Source organism: Calliphora vicina, chromosome 5 (genome assembly GCF_958450345.1).
Source record: "Calliphora vicina chromosome 5, idCalVici1.1, whole genome shotgun sequence".
Lineage (NCBI taxonomy): Eukaryota > Metazoa > Arthropoda > Insecta > Diptera > Calliphoridae > Calliphora > Calliphora vicina.
Genome location: NC_088784.1, coordinates 68,811,372 through 68,833,282, shown reverse-complemented (window position 1 = coordinate 68,833,282; position 21,911 = coordinate 68,811,372). Strand labels below are relative to the sequence as shown.

Sequence of the window (21,911 nt, the reverse complement as noted above, 5' to 3'; positions counted from 1 at the left end):
CCTACTATATGACTGCAATACTCTTTAAAGTCTTTAATGGAGAAAAATGTACAAAATTATTAAAAAATAAATAAGAGAGCTATATTCATTCGGCTGTGCCGATTCTTAGATACCCTTCACCAAAATATACTTTAAGATAAAAATGAATAATATTTTTTGATGAAAGAATTTTTCTTTTTGAAACCGAACCAGGACTATAGCGGATATATCGTGTATCTGAGTTATTTATGGGTTACGGAAAGTATATCGACTCCGCTACCTATAACAATCCAGAATATATAAAGTTTATGGAGTCTCAAATTTAAAAATTACAAACGGAATGACTAACTTAGGGTATAATTATATTAAACTCACTACTCACCTATGCTTAGCTGTTTGTTATTGGATCTAGTCTGCTGGTAGAGTCAGTCTCCGTACTTACGAGTACATAATTCAAATAAAACTGTGTTTTTTCCATTGTGTTTACAAACATTTTGTTATTTATTTTATTATTTGATTGTTATTTAACAAATTCGAGATTTAGTTGTTTTTTAACATTCAATAGCTACAGATTGTTGTTTTTGTAGTTGTTGTTCATAACAAGTGGTTGTTATAGAAATATCATTTATAACTCTATTTATATCTACATATCTATCAATCGGTTGTTGTTTGGTTAGTGAAATAATAAAAAAAGTCTTTGTACATATTTTTTATATTTAGTTAGTTTTATAATATTGTATTTATTCTTTATTAAATTTAACCAACTTTTTTCTTCTTATTTATATTGCAGAAAGAATGAAAATGAAACGTGATAATCATGATGATGGTCCCCATTCCGATAAACGTAGCCGTCGTAGTGACGACCAAGTTCGTGTGTTAATACCCAGTAATGTAAGTTAATGAAATTATTGTTATTATTTCGAAAACAAAATGATCTTTTTTTATTTTTTAAAAATGTTCTTAATTAAACTGTGTGTATATTTGTTTGGTTGCTAGTTTAAATATTGTATTTAATATTGTAAAATGTCCAAGTTAAGCAAACAGACGAGAAGTAGATTAAAAATGTGCCGTAGTAAGCTTATTTATGCTTCTCACTGGTCCTTGTTAAAAGCTTTAGAAATATTATACAGTTTGTTTACACAAAACCAAATTCTACGAAATCATCTGAGATCGTTTGTAAATTCCGTAAGAATCTAGCAAACATTAAAATTTGTTAGCTATCAGTTGTTGCCGAGTTGACAGCCCTTGACAGATTGAACTCGGGTCATTCCGGTGCTTAAAACCTACTGATCGATAACCACGATAAGTGACTCAGAATGATTTGAGATCAAATCATTGCTCAAATCTTTGAAACATAAGGCATTGGTTGAGTTACTACATGTTATTCGGTGACAGTGAAACTACAATTAAATCTCTGTCTGGTGTTTACCCGACATCCTGATTGGTACATGAATGGCGGGTGTCTCTTAACTATGTAGATGGCGAGACATTTTAACCTGGAGTTATTCTGAGTGCCGCGTCACACTAATGTATCAAATTACAATATTATCACACTTGCAAGGCGACGAGATCTATCATTTGGTTAGTGTACCGTAGGTTCGGCTCCGAATCGCACACCGACATGTGAAGGAGCTGATTTGAAGGACCAGGGGGGTTACTCCCTATTGCGATGCGAAAGCAATTTCGATGCGAAAGGTAAATGCGTTAAGAATACAATTTTGTACTCTGTATCGTCTACGCAAACGCTTTCGCAAAAAGAAGCAATACTGGTACCACAAAATAAAAAATAGCGAAGAATGACAAAATTAAATGTCAAAACTTGTAAATAAAAACATTTTAAACAAATTTTTTCTGCTATGCGAAAGCGCAATAAAGGGTACCAATTGTACCATTTTTCTTTCGCATCGCAATAGAGAGTAACCCCCCAGAACATGATTTCTTTTGGTATTACAGAGGTACCAATCCAAGGAAGGACCAGAACATGATCCAAAGTGATCAATCCAAGGACGCAAGTGAGCCGGTGTAACTGGCTGCCTTTTACGACATTAAATACCTTCCACAGTATTAAATACCTTCCACTTAGGAACTCTGATGTTCTATATTCTTCTTGTGAATATAAATATCTCCGCTTTCTGCTGGTCCATCGACTTTATTGTCTGAGAGCACATTCCATTACTTCGGGGAGAGTATCCAGAAATTTGCCATTAACTAACAGAACTACGGAATATAATATTTATCAATTCAAGTCAAACGTCAACAAACATTACTCCCTCTTTCCATCTTCTCATAACTTTATTTCAGGGGTCAACCTCAAATTCAATGCAAATGTGAAATAACATAAATTTGCAAACGTCTTTTTAAATTGTATTCAAAATGGTTTTTTTTATGAATTGAGAATAACATTTGATTTAAATTTTATATAATGTTTAAATTAACCTCAAATTAAATTTGAAAGCGAAATTGAAACCTCTGTTTAAGTGTGAGAAATCTTTGAAATTTATGTTTGACATCAAGCCAAACAAATAATGACGACTCAATAAAATCTCTTAATTATCTATAATTTATTTTTTACTAATTTAAAATACTGTTGTTTTTCAATTTATTTTCAGATTGCCGGTGCTATTATAGGCAAAGGAGGCCAACACATACAAAAAATGCGAACACAGGTATATTTTCTTTTTAAACTTTACTTTCGTTTTACATTTACTCTTTAATCATTAATTTTAAATGTGTATTTTTTTTAATTTGGATCTTATTAAAAATTTACTAAAAATTTCATATATTTTTTTTGTACTTTCAATTGTTACACCAGTCAGTTTTATTTGTTGTTGTCCTTGACGTTTCAAATTTTCCATTACTTGACATTTCACAACGAATTCGTTGATAAGTGTATCGAAATTGTTGTTGATTCGAAAACCCCGAAAGTAATTTTGTCTGTTGTACGTAGAAGGATTGTTTTTTTAGGACTCGACTCCTCTTTTTAGAAAACTCTTATCTTTAAAAAAAACGAAAGTAAATTTCAGCCATGCCAAGGGTTTTTTTTATATTGGTTATAGATTAGTTAATTCTTAAATGCTTTAAATAATTTTTATACAAACTGCTACTGGTATTTGCATAATTATAATGTTAACAAACTCATTTTATTTATTTTTTTAAAATAATAAAAATAAAATAACATCAAATTTAATACATACAATATAATTTGATCTGTTTTAGGCCATTTTTTAATACTTACTACAATTACTACAATTTTTTAATATGAAAACTCTCTTTAGCTTATTTAAATCGTATGTATTTATATTGTAGTTTAATATAAATACATAATAAACAAAACCATAATAAACCTTGCAATTAACCATTAATTAAATTATAATTTTTTCTCTTTCTCTTTTCTCGCCCCCTCTAAAACAAATAAATAAAATAAAAACTCAAACAAAAAATATATAAAATAAATTAAAACTGATATAAATGATATTAAATCATGACCACCACCAACCAACCAACCAAATCCAACAATATCTCATTGATTTGTTGTAAAAAAAAATAAATTCAACAACTGCAAAAATAAAAACTGAAAATCTCAAATGACCTACCATCTGACCAATGATTTAAACAACCATCAACCACACCACCTTTGGCCAAACGCCCGCCTGAAACTGCCCGTTTGAAACCATAAAATAAATCGATATGATTTGTGCCAACAATATCTTAAATAAAACTTAATGCCCGTTTGACCAATATCATCCATAAACTAAACTCAACTCGATCCGATGTGATCTGACCTGATCTGATCTGAATGCCTGTGACCGCCTGCCATATGTGTCAATTACTTGTAACGAATTCTCAACTACGTACCTTCTTAACTGTTGGATCTTATTGAAATCACCTGGACCACCACCATCTTATATATTTATATGTAAATATAAATCTATATATATATATCAATCAATTGCTGAATATTCATTCCAATTGATATATAATCTGTTGTTTATATTTGTGCAAAACAAACAACCACCACCATCACCAAAATACAAAAAAAAAACACCATTGTCACCATTTAAATAATACAAAAACCAATCCACTTAAAAAAAACCTCTTGTTCTGCAGTATAAAGCCACTGTGTCTGTCGACGATTCCCAAGGCCCTGAACGGTAAAGATTTATCTATAAACAAACTCTTTTTTACATATACTATATATTACACAATTTTTAGGCCTAAGTTTCTATTAATCATCGTATCTTTAACTAAATTATTTTTCAAACAAATATTTTTTTTTGTGAACATATAAAACCATTCTTTACTTACGTACGCAGTATTCTACATATTTAATATTGTACATGTGTCTTGAACCCTTGCTGTAGAAATTGGTATACCTAAATATTCTCTTATATATTGTAATAATGATCAAATCGAAAAAACTCACAATTAAAATTTAACATAGATTGTGGAAAACTTATTGAATATATGTTTGATAATCTTACCACTTTATAATATATAATTTTATGAAATTTTTGTTACACTTGTAGTTATTTGATTTAGCTAATTGATAGGCAGTGTTTCGAATTAATTAATTCAGTTTAAGCTTAATTAACTAAAATCTTAATTCAGAATTCAGAAAATATTACTTAAAATCATTCTCAACATAACGAATTCTTTAGCTTCATTCAAAGAATATAATTCATTCCTAATTAAATTCAAAATTCAACACGTAATTTCAAATCTACAAATTGAAATATTTCATTATTTAGTATTGTTTATTTAGCTTGTAATCATTTACAAAATGAATTGAACAAAATTGTCTAGACTTTTTTTTAAAGATTTGATTTGAACAAATATCAAATCATTCAGTACATTTTCTTAAGCAATTTAATAATGGATTTGAATAAAAGAAAACTTAATTCTATTGAAAATTAATTCTCAAAGAAATAACTAGGAATTAATTCGTAATGAATTCTTTAATTGAATGGTTATGAGTAAAAATTGTATTTCATTAAAAAAAAATGGATTAATTATTTTGAACCTTTGCTGGTAGGAATGTACATTGTAGATTATATACTCTCTGCTTAGCGTATTTTGTTGCCATCTCAACTAGTTTGAATTATTAATTTATCAGAATAAAATACTTTATTTTTCTTTTGTTTAGAATTTAATTATGTTATTGATTTTAAAGTATTTTATCTTAAGTGTTTAGCAACAGCAAGCTAAACACATTTTTTACAATTATATATTCTTAAGATGTATAACTAGATCGCTAATTAGATATACTAATGTACATTTCTACTTTTAGCCGGAGAACAAAATCGGTTTAGATTACAATTCAAATAACTTATAAATGTTTAATTCGAATATTTTATACTAATTGTAGTCATAAATAACACTTTAAAGTAATTAATTTATTTCCTTAATTTCAACAAATTGGTATTTACGTTGTAAAATATTTACCTATCAGATAACTTTACCTTACAGGTAACTTGACATAAATTTCAAATCAATCAGGTCTGTGACAGAATTCCATTCCGATCGAAAGTGTAATTAACATTCTATCCGATCTATCCGATTCTATAATGTACATTGGTCTCGTGAAATCGAAAGTTATCGGTTTTATATTTGATCTAAAATAAAATTTTTTATCAATTAAACAAAAAATTAGATTGGATTTCATAAGTCAAATGTATCTTTTTTGTCGTTTTCAAAACCGATTCCGACAATGATTGGATTCTATGACAACACCGAATTTCGTATTTCCCTTCTTCAGAAAAAGTAAAACGAAAATTTCTATCAGAATGAAACCCCTTTCAGTTTTCAAAGTGGAATTGATATTCCTTTGTAATTATTTGTTTTTCTAAAATTTTTAATAAATTTCTGTACCAAAAATTAAACTCCGAAATATTTTTGGATTTAATAAATTACACGGAATCTGAAGAACCAGAAACTAAATCGATCGGAATAAAAACAACGGAATTGAAACCATTCCGAACAAAATGTGTGACAGGCCTGAATATGTTCGATTAATATCTATTTGTTGAAATTACGGGCAATAGTCCAACAATTTACACCTTAGATTCTAAATAATATGCACTATTTATAAAGTTATCGGATATGTACTAAAATTTCAGAACTTAAAACGAAATTTCCAAAAAAAATATACAGGAATGTAATGAAAATCGATCGAATTCAAAACCATCTCGTTGATAAATGGCATAAAACCTTAACACATTGACTGCCAAGGCACTTTCAGCAAATAAGATGCTGGGGGCCACAGGATTTTCTTTGGAATTTTTTATGGGATACTGAGTTAGAAAAAATACTCAGTACAAGTTCTGAAAGTGATGAAGAATGTGAAGATTACAGTTTTGATGAGAAACTTCCAGACAACATCGAAAAAATTCTTAAAATCTAGCACTATTGTCTGACATGGCTAGAGAGAATAAAAGTCGTGTCGGACATATGTGTCCGACGTGGCGTAAACCGCATAGTGCAGTGTCACACATATGTGTCCGACGTGGCAGTCAATGTGTTAAAAGAATTTAGTAAAGAAAATGTGATACAAATTAATTCAAATGTATTAAAATTAGATAATTTACAAAACGAAAACAATAAAATCGTCATATTCTTTATCGTATACCAATTATTTAGTTTTCGAATTCGATTTCCATCACCTGATAAATTCGAATGCAATTAAAATATATTATAAAAATTTAATTTTTAAATATTGTACAGTTTTTATAAAGCGGTAACATTTCAAAATGTTTTGTCATATGTTCCTAAATGTTCAAAATCAAAACTCCAATTTTCGAATTTCTTAAATATGAAAAACAAAATTAAACTTCATTAAAAATATTCAGATTTTTTGTTTATATTTTTGAAAATTTTGAAATTAAGTTCGAAAATTACAAACTTTGAATTTCCTAAACTTGATTTTTTATAAAACGCATTGAAAATATTTTGAGATATATTTTAGAATTTCGAAATTATATTCAAATATAATCATATTTTCAAAATTTGTTAATAATTCTTGATTTTGAATTCTAAAAACAATGAAAACCATATCATTTCGAAATTTAAAATGATGGATTTTTCCTCGACTGATTTCAGAAACAATAAAATCGCAATTTACGATTATAAAATAATAAATTTATTTTTAATAATTATTAATTTCAAATGTTCAATATCACAAATTAAAATTTCGAATTTTCGAAATTGCTTAAGCAATAATATTAACTAAAGAGAACTGTTGCTAATCTCAAACTGTTTCTCAAATAGTTTCATAAAACGTTTAAAAATTTGAATATCCGACAAAAACAAAACTGATGATTTTTAGTTTTATTTTTAACTAATTAACTAATTTCTTTGCAAACTTTTTATATAGTATACGATGTTGTATTTTTGTTGAAAAAATAAACATTAACCCATAATCTATGTTAAATTTTAATTGATTAACAAATTTTACCAATCTACTAAGGTTTCTCTTCCTTTGTTTTACTTGTTGTAATAAAATTTACAACATTTAGCCATACCTTTGACATTATAGGTTTAAATAAAAACATTAAACAAGTTTTTTGCTAAAAACAAATTAACTGTAGTTATACAGAAGTACTTCGTTCTCATTTTCGTGATATTTCATTAATGAGTATGAAGATCAGTTTGTTTAATATACTCCCAAAAAAAACCGTGAAACGAAATACTGAAGTCTGTAATTTAAAATGACCAAATCAATGTCTTCGAGAAAAATAAATAATTTAAGGAATAACCTAAAATTATGCTTTAAATAACATTTAGTTTTAGTACCTAAAAGCATGCTTTATTTATTTTTTTTGTTAACCAAATATTTATCCTTAAAACCATTGCATATCTGTGAGATTAATATGTGATGACTGAACTTCAAACAAAATTGATGAGCAACTAAAAAATAGTTGAGATTGCCAATTTTTTTGTGTGTGTTTTCTACCATATTTTATCATCAAGTTGTTTTTTTTTTATTATTTACTAATTGTGTGTGTGTGTATTTATGTTTGCAAAGCTTTTGATAACAGGAAAACTTTGAAACTTTAAAAATTAATAAAGTCAACCCTTTAAATAAATATCTATTGGGTATTTAGATCAAAATAAAGTTCAACCTAATAAATACTGCTACTAATCACACTTAATTAATTGCCTCTTCTGTTCAGTTTTATTTTTGTTGGTAAGCTCGTTCGTTCGTTAATTCGTTCCTCAAATAATTAATCATTATCAATATCAGCATATGCTCCAAACTCATTATTAACAACAACGTCATCATCATCATAATCAACATAGTTTCATATTTGTATACATATTTACTTGATTAACCAAACCCTTTTCTTACGTTCTTGTTTTACATAAATTTTAACAAATTTGCCAAAAAAAAGCACAATAAAAAACCAACTACAATATAATATTTAAGGTGGTTGCCTTGCAAGGAAAGGATATCGACCCTCTTTTCTATTTAAAAAAAAAAAATAATAAAAATATTGTATATGACATTATTAACATTCAATATTGTAAGGTATTCTTTTTCTTATACTCTTTTTATATAATTTTTTCGTTGCTGTTGTAAATACACCACCAATACCCCCCACAAATCTTGTAAACATAAAACTGCTAGATGTTTAATTTTCTTTCTTTTAAATAAGTGTCCTTAAATGTATGTGTGGGAAAGTTCTGTTTGAGAAAAAAAATACGTTCTAATCATTTTTTATTTATTTTTTTTTTTAATTGTTGAAGAGAATATTTTACTAATAAACTAGAAAATTTAAAATATCTTTACCCAATAATTAATGTTTTAATATTTTTGTTTTATTTTTCTTTCCATCTTTCTTTAATAACTGTAGTACCATTTTAATATCGGCTGAATTAGATGCCACCATGTCTATTATAACCGAAATGTTGAAATACTATGAAGATGTAAGTTGTTTTTGGCTGTTGTTAACTTTAAAACATTTTTTTTTAAATCATTGTATTTCTTTTGATTTTTATTTCAGCGCGATAATGAGTACGATGTGCGTTTGTTGATACATCAAAGTTTGGCGGGCTGTATTATTGGCAAAGGTGGCCAAAAAATTAAAGAAATTCGTGATGTAAGTACAATATGTTATTTTTTAATATATTTTTGAAAGTATTGTAATAAGAAATTTCAGATAGATTCAGATAGATTAAGGGTTAGTTCATAAATGCAGTAATCTGTGCATTATTGCCCATAATGAATGTTTAAACATTCGAAAAAACAATAATTGTAATTTCAGCTTCCTGTCAAATGTATTTAAAGCAAAAGGCTAACTTAATTCACTATAATGTTAATTCGGAATTAAATCCATTCCAAGCTTCTAATTCATTAATTAGCCTTTTTTAATCAGAATGATTCAGATTTTTCTAATCTAATACAATTTGAATAAAAATACCTTTTCTTAAATTCATTTTATTTTTGTTTTAATCATTTACAAAATGAATTGAAATAAAAATTACTTAAGTCTATTTGTAATATATCTGAATTGAAGAAAACTTGAATGATTCAATTATGAATTAATTCTTTAAAGAATGATTCAATACGTTTGGAGCACGATGTAATTAAGACAACCAATTTATTCGTGCTGAATGCTTTAATGTAATTGTTAAGATAATATAGTTAATTTGATTTTGGAAATTGAATTAAGAATTAATTCTGTCGAACCTTTGTGTATAGTATTGAATTGTATTAAACTTTCATAATTAAAAGTCATTATTCGGCCGAAATAGAATATTCGGTCGCACTCTAAAGTTTAAGCATTTCAATAAGCAGTATTTGGCATCTATGCTTGGAAATGGGGCTAATTTTAGCTCTTCGTAGTAAACTAGTATTGCAAAGCAAAAAGACTAGTAAAAGTACTACATTTTAAAAAGCCACAAAAACAAATTAGCGGAATTCACTTTTCGTAGTAAACTAAGCTTGCAAACTTTGCAAGTCTAGAAACAGATTATTGTTTTGCCGCGAAATTAATTTATATTTTATTTTGGTGGTACCAAATTAACAATATAATTTGTTAAATGATTAGTGAACAACAAAAACTGAAAGTAAATAATTCAAAATGTTGACGATCAAAGACTTTCATAAATTTCAATAAACATAAAAACATGAATTGTTTTCTTTTTGAATAAAAACCGACTTCTCAATTGGTATCTCTGATTCATGTCAAATGTATTCGTAGTAAACTAGATTTGTAAAGCATCAAGTCTAGTAAAAATACTACACAACAACAACAAACTAGTTGAATTTACTCTTCGTAGTACACTGTCATTGCTAAGCTTGCAAGTCTTGAAAAACTTTAAATAGTTTGCAATGAAGGGTGATTTTCCCTAATAATTTTAAACACGGCTACATACATTTAAGATCAAAACCGATGATTGTTATGCCTCGATATGAAATCATATTTTATTTTGGGGATACCAAATTTAAAACATAATTTTTAAAACGATTAGTACAAAAACAAAAAAAATTAAATAAACAAATAGACAAGGACTTTGTTCAATTTTTTTATATTCAAACAAACATGAATTGTTCTCTTTTTTAATGGAAGCTGACATCAACAAAGCAGCTGAGTGTTTTGACAACAAAATTTTCATGCTGATTTTCGTCATAAAATTGACAAATATTTCTAAGAATAAAAAACAAGAATTTAATAAAGGATAACATAAAATGAATAACATTTCGGGACAGCAGAATAGAAGGTTTGTTTTCACTTTTCACTTAAACTGAAATGCAATTCTCTCTTTGTGGGAAATTAGAAAATATATAGTACCATTTTTGTTTGTTTCTCACAAAACGTGAGATCACATTGTCAATAAATTATTTCGATATTAGGCCTTGTAAATATCCAAAAGTAGCTGCTGTGAGATTTTAAAATTATTTTTAAGGAATCTTAAAAGATTAGAAAACAGGAGCGGAATTCATTCTTCGTGGTATATTTGCAATACTAGCTAATGTATCTGCTACATCTTTGTACATAGTACACTACCCTGGTATTTCTACCCTTAGCAAAAAAACTACAGTTTGCAACCCATAGCAAACCAGCTGTTTCAAATAAGCATACAATTTATTAAAAAATTGATTCTTAATAATCCTTTGAATGGCCAAATATTGAATTTTTGGACTTCCTATAGTTTTCTGTACATGCTTTTTTAAGTACAGAGAGCAAATTTTAAATGCTAAAATTCTTTCCAAACCGGCCTTGGAAATATGCTACATCAAATAGCTAAACAAAGACAAAACCACATGCAAACATTAATAGAAAGATAGACAAAAGTTATACAGCCCAATTATGAACCATAAAAATCCATGCGAGTTTTTTCGCTTCTTCCATTTTCAACATTGAATTTGAATAGGAAAAATGGGAAAAGGAAAAAAAACACGAGGATTTTGTATTCATAATTGGTCTGATAATATTACAATATGATTGGAAAATGATTTCGCGCTTTGTACAAACAAAATGTATACTTGCAAATATAATACGAAGAGCGATTTCTATTATTTTGTTTTCTCATACATTTTCGGACATCTAGCAATTGTAGAGTTGTCTGTACATGTTTTTTTAAAACCTGTTGCGGGGAAAACATTGCAATACTAAACTTCTTTCCAAACCGCCCTTGTAAATATGCCATATCAAAATAGCTAAGCTAAGAAAAACTATAAAATATTAGAATATTACAATATACTAGCATATTTGCTACATTTGCAAATATGTTTGCTACACTTGCAAATATAATATGAAGATTAATTTCGATTACTGTGTTTTGTTATTTAATATGTTGCGGATCACTGCCGCTCACACTGATGAATCCTTATATATGTATATTGGATTTATGAACGTTTTCTAACTATCCACAAAAATGTTTTGAACTTGTTTTGAAATTTTGTGAAATATAATTAGAAACTTCTGAAATATAATTGGAAATTTCTGAAAATCCATTGGAAATTTCTAAAATAAAATTGGAAATGGTGTAGTATTATAATAAATATAGTATCATAATTGTTTAATAACATCCTTAAAAAAGTTTTGTGAAAATTCCTTTTAACACTCATTCACTTATAGTGAATTTAAATTGGTGCTATAGATTAGTTTGAAAATAGATAATCTCGAATAAGTGGCTTCTAAAGCACTCATAAACTAACTAGTTGTCTTTTAATTAGTTTCACAGTACTGAAAAAGGTCTTCCATAAGTTAATTTCAAGCGACAGAAAACAGATTTATAAAAAAAACCAACATACATAATTATAATTTAAGCAATTTAAGATCAGAATTAATTAGTTACAGCATTGAAATATCCCTACACAGCATTGACGTATTGAAATATCCCTACACAATTAAAACTGTTGAAAAATTCTGTTTATTCGTTTTTTCTTTTTGATGTTAAAAGTAAAATTCATCATATCAAATGTCAGTTTTAATAATAATTTCAACATTATGCCAAAATATATTTTGTAGCTAAAGCATATTTGGTTTAATGAATACATAAATGAATTGATATCGTTCCCTAAACATTATTTTACTTTTTTTATTTTTCATATGTTTTTTGCCTTTTAGTAAATAGATAGATAATGTAATGTAATGTCTATTGTTTGTGAGTGTTGTGTAGAAGGGAAATGTATGGTTGTTGAGATTTAACATGTGGGTAAACATGTTATCAATTTGATTTGCTTTCCTTCGATATTAAAATATATACAGAACAACATTTCTATATACCTTTTTGCTTGCTGCTGTTGCTGGCTGCCTTGTCTATTATATGCCTCTGCTGGCACATAAAAGGGAACTAACTAACTTCACATAACATATATTGTAGCTATTGTTTCATCTTTTTTATTTGTTTTTGGCCAAGAGTGTGTGTGGGGTCTGTGTTCTATTAAGTACTTTTTTTAATTTTCTACTTACTATAGCAAATTGCCTTGATTTTAGCAGGGTGGTCTTGTGGTCTTGTGATTTTGATATTTTTTTGTATTGTTAAATAAGGAATCAAAATTACTTAGGATTTTTTTTATCCTTTAGACACTGACAAATTTTTGAAAGCTACATGTTTCTCTTCTTTATATTATTAATATATATATTTTTTTTATAATTTTTCTTTTCATCACTTAAATTATAATAGATAAATCAATTTTTTTTGCTTCTATCTCTCTCTGTGGCATTCTGGGGCCGAATGTCAGAAAAAAACTGTGTTGGAATTTAAACAAATTAATTAGCGTAGTATATTTGCAAGAGTAGTAAATTAACCACAACATTTTATTGCAAAATTATTCAGCCCAATTATGAATAAAAATTCCCCGGCGGTTTTTTCCTTTTCTCATTTTTCCTATTCAAATTCAATGGGAAAAAACTTCCGGGGACATTTTTTATTCATAATTGGACTGATTATTAATTTGTCTATCACAGTCATTGAGGTTTCACCAATAGTTTTGTTACAATCAAAACATTTATCTGATCTTGCATATTTACCAGACCTGTATGCAATGATTTTTAGTGCTGTAAATTTGCTAGCAGTTTTACATATTTTTTAGAGGGCACATGCAAGTGGTAGTATTTAAGCTAGACTTACTACGTTAGCAATGTTTTTAAGTTTATTTTACTATGAATTATGATAATAATTTTTTCTTCTATTTAATTAGTGTTTTATATTTGCAATAGTAGTAAACTAACTACTAGTTTTTGTTGCTAAATTATTATTTTAAAACTTATTTGTTTAGATCTTCATATTTACAAGATCTGTTTAAAAAGTTTTGTATATTGGCGGGAATTTTCATTTTTTTTTTCTCAATATTTCCTTGCAATGAAAAAAGTCCGGGAAATTAGGAACCATAGTACACAAATTAACAATCTGTAATTGGAAGAGTGTATGCGTTATGAAATACTAAACTCAACAAGAAATCAAAGAAAAACATGAACAAAATTCCACAAAAAATAGAACATTTTTTGAATTTTTGTCATGTGTTTGTTATGTAAAATTGTTAAAAATCAGAGTGTAATTTTCCATTTTTTTGAAATGAATACCCTCATTGTTTGTATTTTAATATTTAAATACCTACATATGTATATTTATTATAAGTAAGACTGTTGGAAAATTCCAAATTCAAGCAACAAAGTAATTGTTTTATTAAAATAAATCTGTTTCTATGATATTGTTGTTACCAAGTACATAATATGAAAATTTCTCATTTTTTCTGAGGCTGCTTTTAAAAAATCTCATACCTTTAATATGATTACTGATGCAATCACATGCACTATTGAGTAAATTTAATGCGTCATAATTTTACCCAATATTTCTTGAAGGACGCTTTTGAAATTTTTTTTAAGAGTTTACCATGGCAACATATTGTACGTATGTATATTGATATGAATGAATTTTGTACCGACATATAGTCGGTATAAATATATTTATGTAGGTATGTATGTGATAGTATTCGTTTCAATTTGAGTTCGTACCAATAAGTACTTGTATTTATGAGAGCTTTCTTTTTCATTCTGGCAGTAATATGTTTGACAGTAACTTATCAACATGTCATATACACAGTTCAAATAAAATACGGTTTTCTGTTTTCTCGTAAACGACATAGGAGAGAAGAGCATACATATAATTTTCATATAAGGCTTTTTGATGGGTTTATAAATAAATGTTTTCGAGACCGGGAACAAAACAAAATTTTCCATTGTTATTGGAATTGCTAAAAAAAACCAGACTACCTACATATTGAAAAAAAAAATAGAAGTAAATATTTCTAAACACTTTGATGTGACGTTTATGTTTAACATTAGAGTAGAGATGATGTTATATACATACAGAATATGCCAGACATTATTGAGAATTATTGAAATTGGAAAATTTTGAAAATTATATATTTTTGAAACTAAATACTGGTCCAATTGGTCCAATTGCATCGTCGCTGTGAAGCAATAATAAAAAACAAGGACTATTCAACAAAATACTGAGTCATTAAAAGGGCCAGACTACGTTTCCATTGTTTTATTAAGGAGTGTGAACGAAAAAATCTTAACATACATAAATCTTAATAAAACAGAAACCACTAAACCTACAGTTTTGATTTTTTTATTCGATTGAAATTATGATTACAACTTATAATCAATAGTGCTGAATTGATGAACCTTTTCCGGAAACCCTTCGAATAAGTAGTCCATCTCCGTTTAAAATCTTTCACACTTTTAGACTCCTTTTTTGTGCTCTTCAATTCTCTTTTAACGAGAGCCCAATATCTCTGCACTGGCCTTAGCTCCAGGCATCTCTTGATACAAATACCACATTATTGATCTTTTACTACTGAAGACTTGCTTACCACAGTGACAGGATGCCAAATCAGGCCAAAAATAAGTGGGACACATTAAGAAGTCTTATGAATGGAAGCATTCTCTTTTATAAACATTCCTTGATATAAATTTCGGTATTTATAGAGCCCTTTGCCGCAATTGCATATTACCAAGATCTTCTTGAGCAAATTTTCTGCTTTTGGGTCTTAGACATTTCAGTAATATTCCTTCGACCATCATCAACATAAAAATATTGACCCGGGAATTACGAAAAATTTTCCAGAACATCCATTATGCAGGAGGTATATTTTTTGTATAAAATTTGACTTGAATTTCCGTGCTCTGCCTGTACATTTTTTTGCTGAGTTCCTTTCAGAACTTTTTGAGCCTGGTAAAGCATTGGCTTTAACTTTTCGTACCAAATAGTACGAATACTGAATATTTTTCCTACCGGATGTGTTGGGAGCTCTTTTAAAAAAAGCTTTCTATTTATTGGCTTTAGAAACATCATGTGGATCATTCCTTCTATCTGAACCATGTTTTCGATCAACGGACAAGTTCTCCCGATACGGTTTAATAACATTGTTTGGCCAACTTTTTGTAGGACCAAGTTGGGTTATGTTGAAAATATTTAATAATTTTAGTACGCACTTTTTTCTCGTCACTCATTTTAATCAGATTAACAAATGAACATAATTGACATTAACTTTAATAACTGACATATTTTTCAAAGGAAACTTGATAAAAAAAAAAATAAAAAAAATAATACTTGGGTTAAAAGTTTTAAGGAAAAACGTGTGTTAAGGTTTTTTCGATCTCACTCCTTATTGCTATAGTAATAAATAGTTTTTGGTTTGTTTTCTATTTTCCGAATTTAATTAATATTGTTCCTTTTTTTATTGCTTAACATAAGTAAATTTAAGGTATACAAATTTCATTATCAGCCCAATTATGAAAAAAATTCCCCGGCAGTTTTTTCCCTTTTCGTATTTTTAACATAGAATTTGAATAGAAAAAATGAGAAAAGGGAAAAAACTCCCGGAGAATTTTTTTTCATAATTGGGCTGAATTTTTTTTTTTTTAGATTTTGTTGTATTAATTAAATGTTTAGGAAAGTTTCCATTGTATTTTCAATAACATTGTTATACTAAGTTCACTTTGACTGAGATAATTTTGCAATTTGAAAACAGGACGTAGCACTTTTGTATACGATAAAATGGACAAACGAAATAATTGTAAACATTTTGCAAGCTAACAGTGTATTTATTTTATTTTATTTATTTCAATCTCTCAACATTTTGTATTTAAATCTTCATTTTCATAAAAAGTCGACTTAGCATGTTTGCACACTAAGCAAACGAATCCACACAATATAATTGCATTCGTTACTTACATTGCAGGACAAGTCTTTTTCATTTCTGATCATTATTAATTCAGAATTTTGTTCAAATTTCCCCAAAATGTACCTTGTTTGGCAAATAATTTGTTCTTTTGCTAAAAAATCAAAATCTTTCTTAAAACATGTACAAAAATGTTTAAAATTTAATTGTCTGCATAGTTAAATTTGTTTAAAGAAAGGAAGGAATATAAATTATTCATAAATATCAAAAAAAGTAACAACTAAAGTATGTTTATTATAATAATGGCTGTGCGAATTATCAACATTGAATTTCATTTTATTTTTTTGGAGAATAAGGTCAACAAGTACAAGTTTGTCATTAACTAAATACGACAAGCACTTTTGTAAATTTGAAGAAGCCTCTAAAAAAAGTATGTCGAACTCTAGGTATTATTATAAATATGTAAATATAAATTTTGGCATTTTTTCTCAGTTTGCTGCCAATTTGTAGCGAACGCAGCATTTATGTGTATTAAAGATTTCAAGTTTCATTGCTAATTATTGTTATATATATTTTTTTTGGAGAATAAAAGTAAATTCTATAGGTACCAGAAATGTATTTTCAATTTCTTTGTTAAATACCCAAAAAAGCAAAGAAAAAACATGAAATAAATATAATTAGAAAACTGGATTTTAAAACAGCTGCCAGTTTTAAGGTTTCTGCTTGAGTTTTTGTAGGTTTTTTTGATGAGAGCTGTAGTTTAAACTCCAAATCTTTTTTCCATTCATTTTATATTCTGTTTTATCTGTATTATTGTAGGGAAAAGAAAAGGATGCTGTTAAGAAACCAGCTGCTTCCTTTAAATGTGTTTAATTGTGTGTGTTTGTGGTGTTATTTTTACTCAAACGCCTGCATAAAGTTATTAGTTGCATGTGTTTTTTTTTCTTCTTGATTTTTAGTTGAGTTTCTCATCTCACAATTATCAGGTAGTTTAGTTTCCCTTTCAATTATTTTTTATTTTGTATTGCTTTAAATTATATTCAACTTTCATGTCGTTAGTTTAGTGAGCAAACCTGCTAACTCCACTTTTTATGAAAATTGAGATTTTAATACAAAATTTTAGAATAAATAAAAATGCAACGTTTGCTTAAAACCATTTACAATTATTTTGATTTTTCTCTTTATTATATTGTTTTCTTTTTTTTTAATTGCAAAATTATAATCTCAGTCAAATGCAATTGATTATAACCACTATATTAAATATATAATCCATTTTATTGTAACCAAAAAAAGCTAATTATAAATTTGTTTAATGAAATATTGGATCAGTTTGAAATCTGTTATCTAAGCTAAAACAATAATAAAATTGTTTTAATAACTAATCATATAACTAAGCTAAAACAATAATAAAAAAGAAAAATGTTATAAGAAAATTAGATAAGTCCCAAAAAAGGACTTCTTTCATTATATAATTATACAAACCAAATAAATAGAAAACTAGACAACAGATTTCAAAAATATTTGAAACAAAGAATTTTATAAGGTTTTTTGTGACTCCTGTGAAATGGGACTTAGGACGTTTGCGCACTAAGCTAACGAATTGTTTTCTCTAAAGACGTTCACTGCTTGTTTTTGCTGATAAATTTTGCTTTTCCTTCCTATCTGGAAAAACCTGAGAATTATAAAATTTTAGTCCATTATATTTCTTGAGATTCTCAACAAAATTTTGAGATTTATCGATTTTATTCGAGTTTGTGTTAAATTCCTTCTTACAAACATTTGTGATGTATCTCTTTGGCCATGGTTGTTGTAATAGCATCAACAATTTTACAATAATCAATCTGGATGATGTGGGTGTTCTGCATGTCGTTCAAGTCCAAGAAATTGAGCTACTTCAACAGGATGAGTCCATAAATCCATGGGACTGAGGGATGAACAGTTAAATATGTAGAGGGTGTCATGAGGATCCTGACCACATGCTGGGCATAAGTTAAGGACGGCACAGTCTATGCGGGACAAAAAGGCATTAAGTCTGTTGCTCCATCTTGATCTAAGTTGTGCCAAAACGACTCTTGTTCCATGCGGCAGAATCTTCTCGGCGTCTGCTATCGGTGGTGGATGACCTCCAAGTACGACATTCAAAACATATCGAAATATTGGCCGTAGAACCAAAAAGTATAGATATCCTAGGTCTTTATAAGATTCTAAGACGATCTAGCATTGTACGTCCGTCTGTCTGTCTCTTGAAAACACGATAAGGCCCAAACGAAAGAAGCTGTCTGACATTTTCCATTAATACTTCCTGTTGATAAGGTTTTGAAAATGAGCAATATCGGTGCATAATTTCAGCTAGCCCCCATACAAATGTCCCCCCGGAATACTGCTTGAAGAGTCATAATTATGTTGATTATGCTGATAAAATTTTACACAAAATAGTTCTAAGTACTATGAAGTTATACTGGAAAGTATGGCGAAAATCGGGCAACATTTGTCCCTAGTCCCCATATGAGGTCTCCCTCAGAAAATGACTTGAATATTCGTAATTGTCTTCATGATGAAATTGCACATAAATAAGTTATATATGAACCTAAATATGTCTATAAATTTTTGTTAAGATCGGTTCATAATTGACCTACCCCTCATATAATCCCTTCATCAGAAAAATATTTTATTGTCACATAATGGTGGGGGGTATATAAGATTTGGCACAGACGAATATAAAACTTTTACTTGTTTTGAAAAATATTTCAACAATGTAAACATACCTTAAGGTAGGACAGGATTGAACAGATTTGATTAATCGTCCCTATCGGCAATATCGAAGGGAAAATTTCCCTCGAAGGAAAAAATTAACTTTTCATTCACAATAGTTTTCAAAATTCCATTTTAAAAAAATAAAAATAAAATTCTTCACGTGAACAAAGTTGATGAACGAAAAATGGGAAAAGGGAACATATTGCATGTGAAATATTGATTCGCGAACTTTTTTTTATTAATTTCGTTCACATTCGCGTTGTTTCCAATTAAATAACCGATTATGTTCGAAGCCCTTGGTGGCTATAAGTGTCGAACACTGATTTAAATATACGGAAAACATTTTGCACTCCCCTAAAGAGATATTTTGACCAGATTATATGATTACATACTTTTAAAAACCACGATGAACTCATTCAAATTACTTAACAGGCGATTAAACATTATAACGTTCTCATTAAAAACTTAACATTACAGTAATGCTAAATATTAAATTGACTGGACGTATTCTTAGAAATTTGAATTTTTAATTTATATAGAAATGGTTAAGAATTTTTTGTTGTAAAACAGACATGAATAGTTGAAATTATAGTTTGAAGTTAATGTGTAGTCTGTACATAAAGATTTAAAATAAAATTGTGTTGAAATTGTCCTGTTTGTATATGATTCATTGTACTTATAATTTTTTAACATATGTTAATACTTAATCACTTTGGAGACAAAGATTTTTTGTAGTCTGTTTATTGTTATTTTTTGAAATTTTTAATGTCTTGTGCCTGCTGCAATTGTCCTGTTGTATTGTATTCATTTTAAAATATACTCTCACTGGTTTTCGTGGATTAAATCATATGAATGATCATATACAGCTGCCTTTTTAGTTTTCTTTGGTAAAAGATTGTTTAAAAGAAATTCTACATTGTTGTAGTTATTTGTTTATACATCCTTTAGTTTTGTAACTTTTAACTTTTATATAATTTTTTTTTTGGATAATTTTCAGTATAAAACAGGTGTTTTTTTTATTGTTGTCTTGTATTATTAAAGGAAACTGTTGTATGTTATGTTTTCCTGTCGCTTATAACTGAATGTGGCTGCTGACTACTGCTGTTGCTTTAATTGTGTTTTTAGTACAAAAAGGAGGATTATTACCAGCAACAGCTGGTTTATTCCTATTTGGTTGAGGTTGATTTATAATTTTGGCTTACGCCTTAAATATTATTATTTTTTATTTAAATTTAAATCATTACAGCTGTTGTTTTCTATTAATAACTTAAAATGTATTCCTCTAATTTAATTTAGAGATTAAGGTAATACAAACATTGAGCTAGCATTTCCTCAATTTCATTATAAATGTCACTTTAATTTTGGAGTTATGCTCTTAAACTAAAGTTTAATACAAAACCAACCATCCCTCTCAAAAGATTTGAAGGTAAATTTTTATTTTTAGATTTTGTAAAGAATATCTGTAGCATCATTAAAGCAACAATTGTCTTAAATTGAGTTTGAACATATTTCAAAAACTAAAATTTTATTATTTCTTCACTTCTACTTTGGAAAGTAATAAATTAAAGAAATAACATCCTGTATGGATACAGGAAATATTCTAAGTTTGTTATTTAGAGGGAGTTTACTTTTTTCTTCTTTTTTTTGGGGGGGAATTTTGTCACAATTGTTTGTTAATTTAAACAGAAAAGGCTATAAATATTAGATTAAGTTATTCATTTAGACTGGTGAGATTGTAATAAATTTTGTAATAATTTATTACAATTGAATATATATTTCTTAATATTGAGTTTAAATTAGATTAAAATTCTTTTTAATTAAGCTTGGCTTTGAAAATCCCCAAACAAATTTTATTGTGAAATTTCGATAATTTATAAGTTTTCTTCTTTTGCACAAATAAAACAGATTTGTTGTGATTTGCTGCCAATCGAATGATTCGATTTGATTTTTTTCCTATAATATTAACAGAAAATCAATTGAAATAGAATAATTACGATTTAAGTAACCGAATTTTTGTCAACCCAACTAATCCGGTCAAAGTATCTCTTAAGGGGAAATGTTTTCCGTACATTTAAATCAGTGGTCGGCTCACATAGCCACCAGGGGCTTCGAACATAATCGGCAATGGAATCAACGCCAATGTCAACCACAGAAAAATTCGGTAATTTAGACTAAATAATTTGATTAGCAATACATTCGGTTGCCACAACCAAAACTATTTTCTCTGTGTGACAAAAACTTTCAAATGTTTATTTAAAACAGGAAAACTTCTAATATTTCAAATTATTACAAATTGATATTAAGTTCTTAAAGGAATTATTTACAAGCTTATCTTTAAAACTTCTAAGGATATTCATATTTAGAGAAAATAATGATAATAATCATTGTCGGAATCGGTTTGGAAAACGACAAAAAAGATACATTTGACTTATGCAAATCAATCTAGTTTTTTGTTTAATTGATAAAGAATTTAATTCTATATCGAATATAAAACCGATAACTTTCGATTTCAAGAGACCAATGTACTTTTTCTGTCGTT

The 21,911-nt window shown here is 27.9% G+C and overlaps 1 protein-coding gene across 4 annotated transcripts in view; it reads left to right on the top strand.

The window, feature by feature from the left end:
- Positions 1–21,911, top strand: part of HnRNP-K (Heterogeneous nuclear ribonucleoprotein K) — a 95,367-nt gene that overhangs the window by 43,377 nt on the left and 30,079 nt on the right. For 3 of the 4 annotated variants that reach the window (XM_065510726.1, XM_065510728.1, XM_065510729.1), the window contains 5 exons: positions 770–870; positions 2,589–2,645; positions 4,087–4,130; positions 8,829–8,901; positions 8,979–9,074. In XM_065510726.1, the coding sequence (XP_065366798.1) occupies positions 770–870; positions 2,589–2,645; positions 4,087–4,130; positions 8,829–8,901; positions 8,979–9,074 (371 nt within the window). Of the gene's footprint in view, positions 1–769; positions 871–2,588; positions 2,646–4,086; positions 4,131–8,828; positions 8,902–8,978; positions 9,075–21,911 lie in introns of those variants that run through there. The other variant, XM_065510730.1, reaches the window with a different exon arrangement.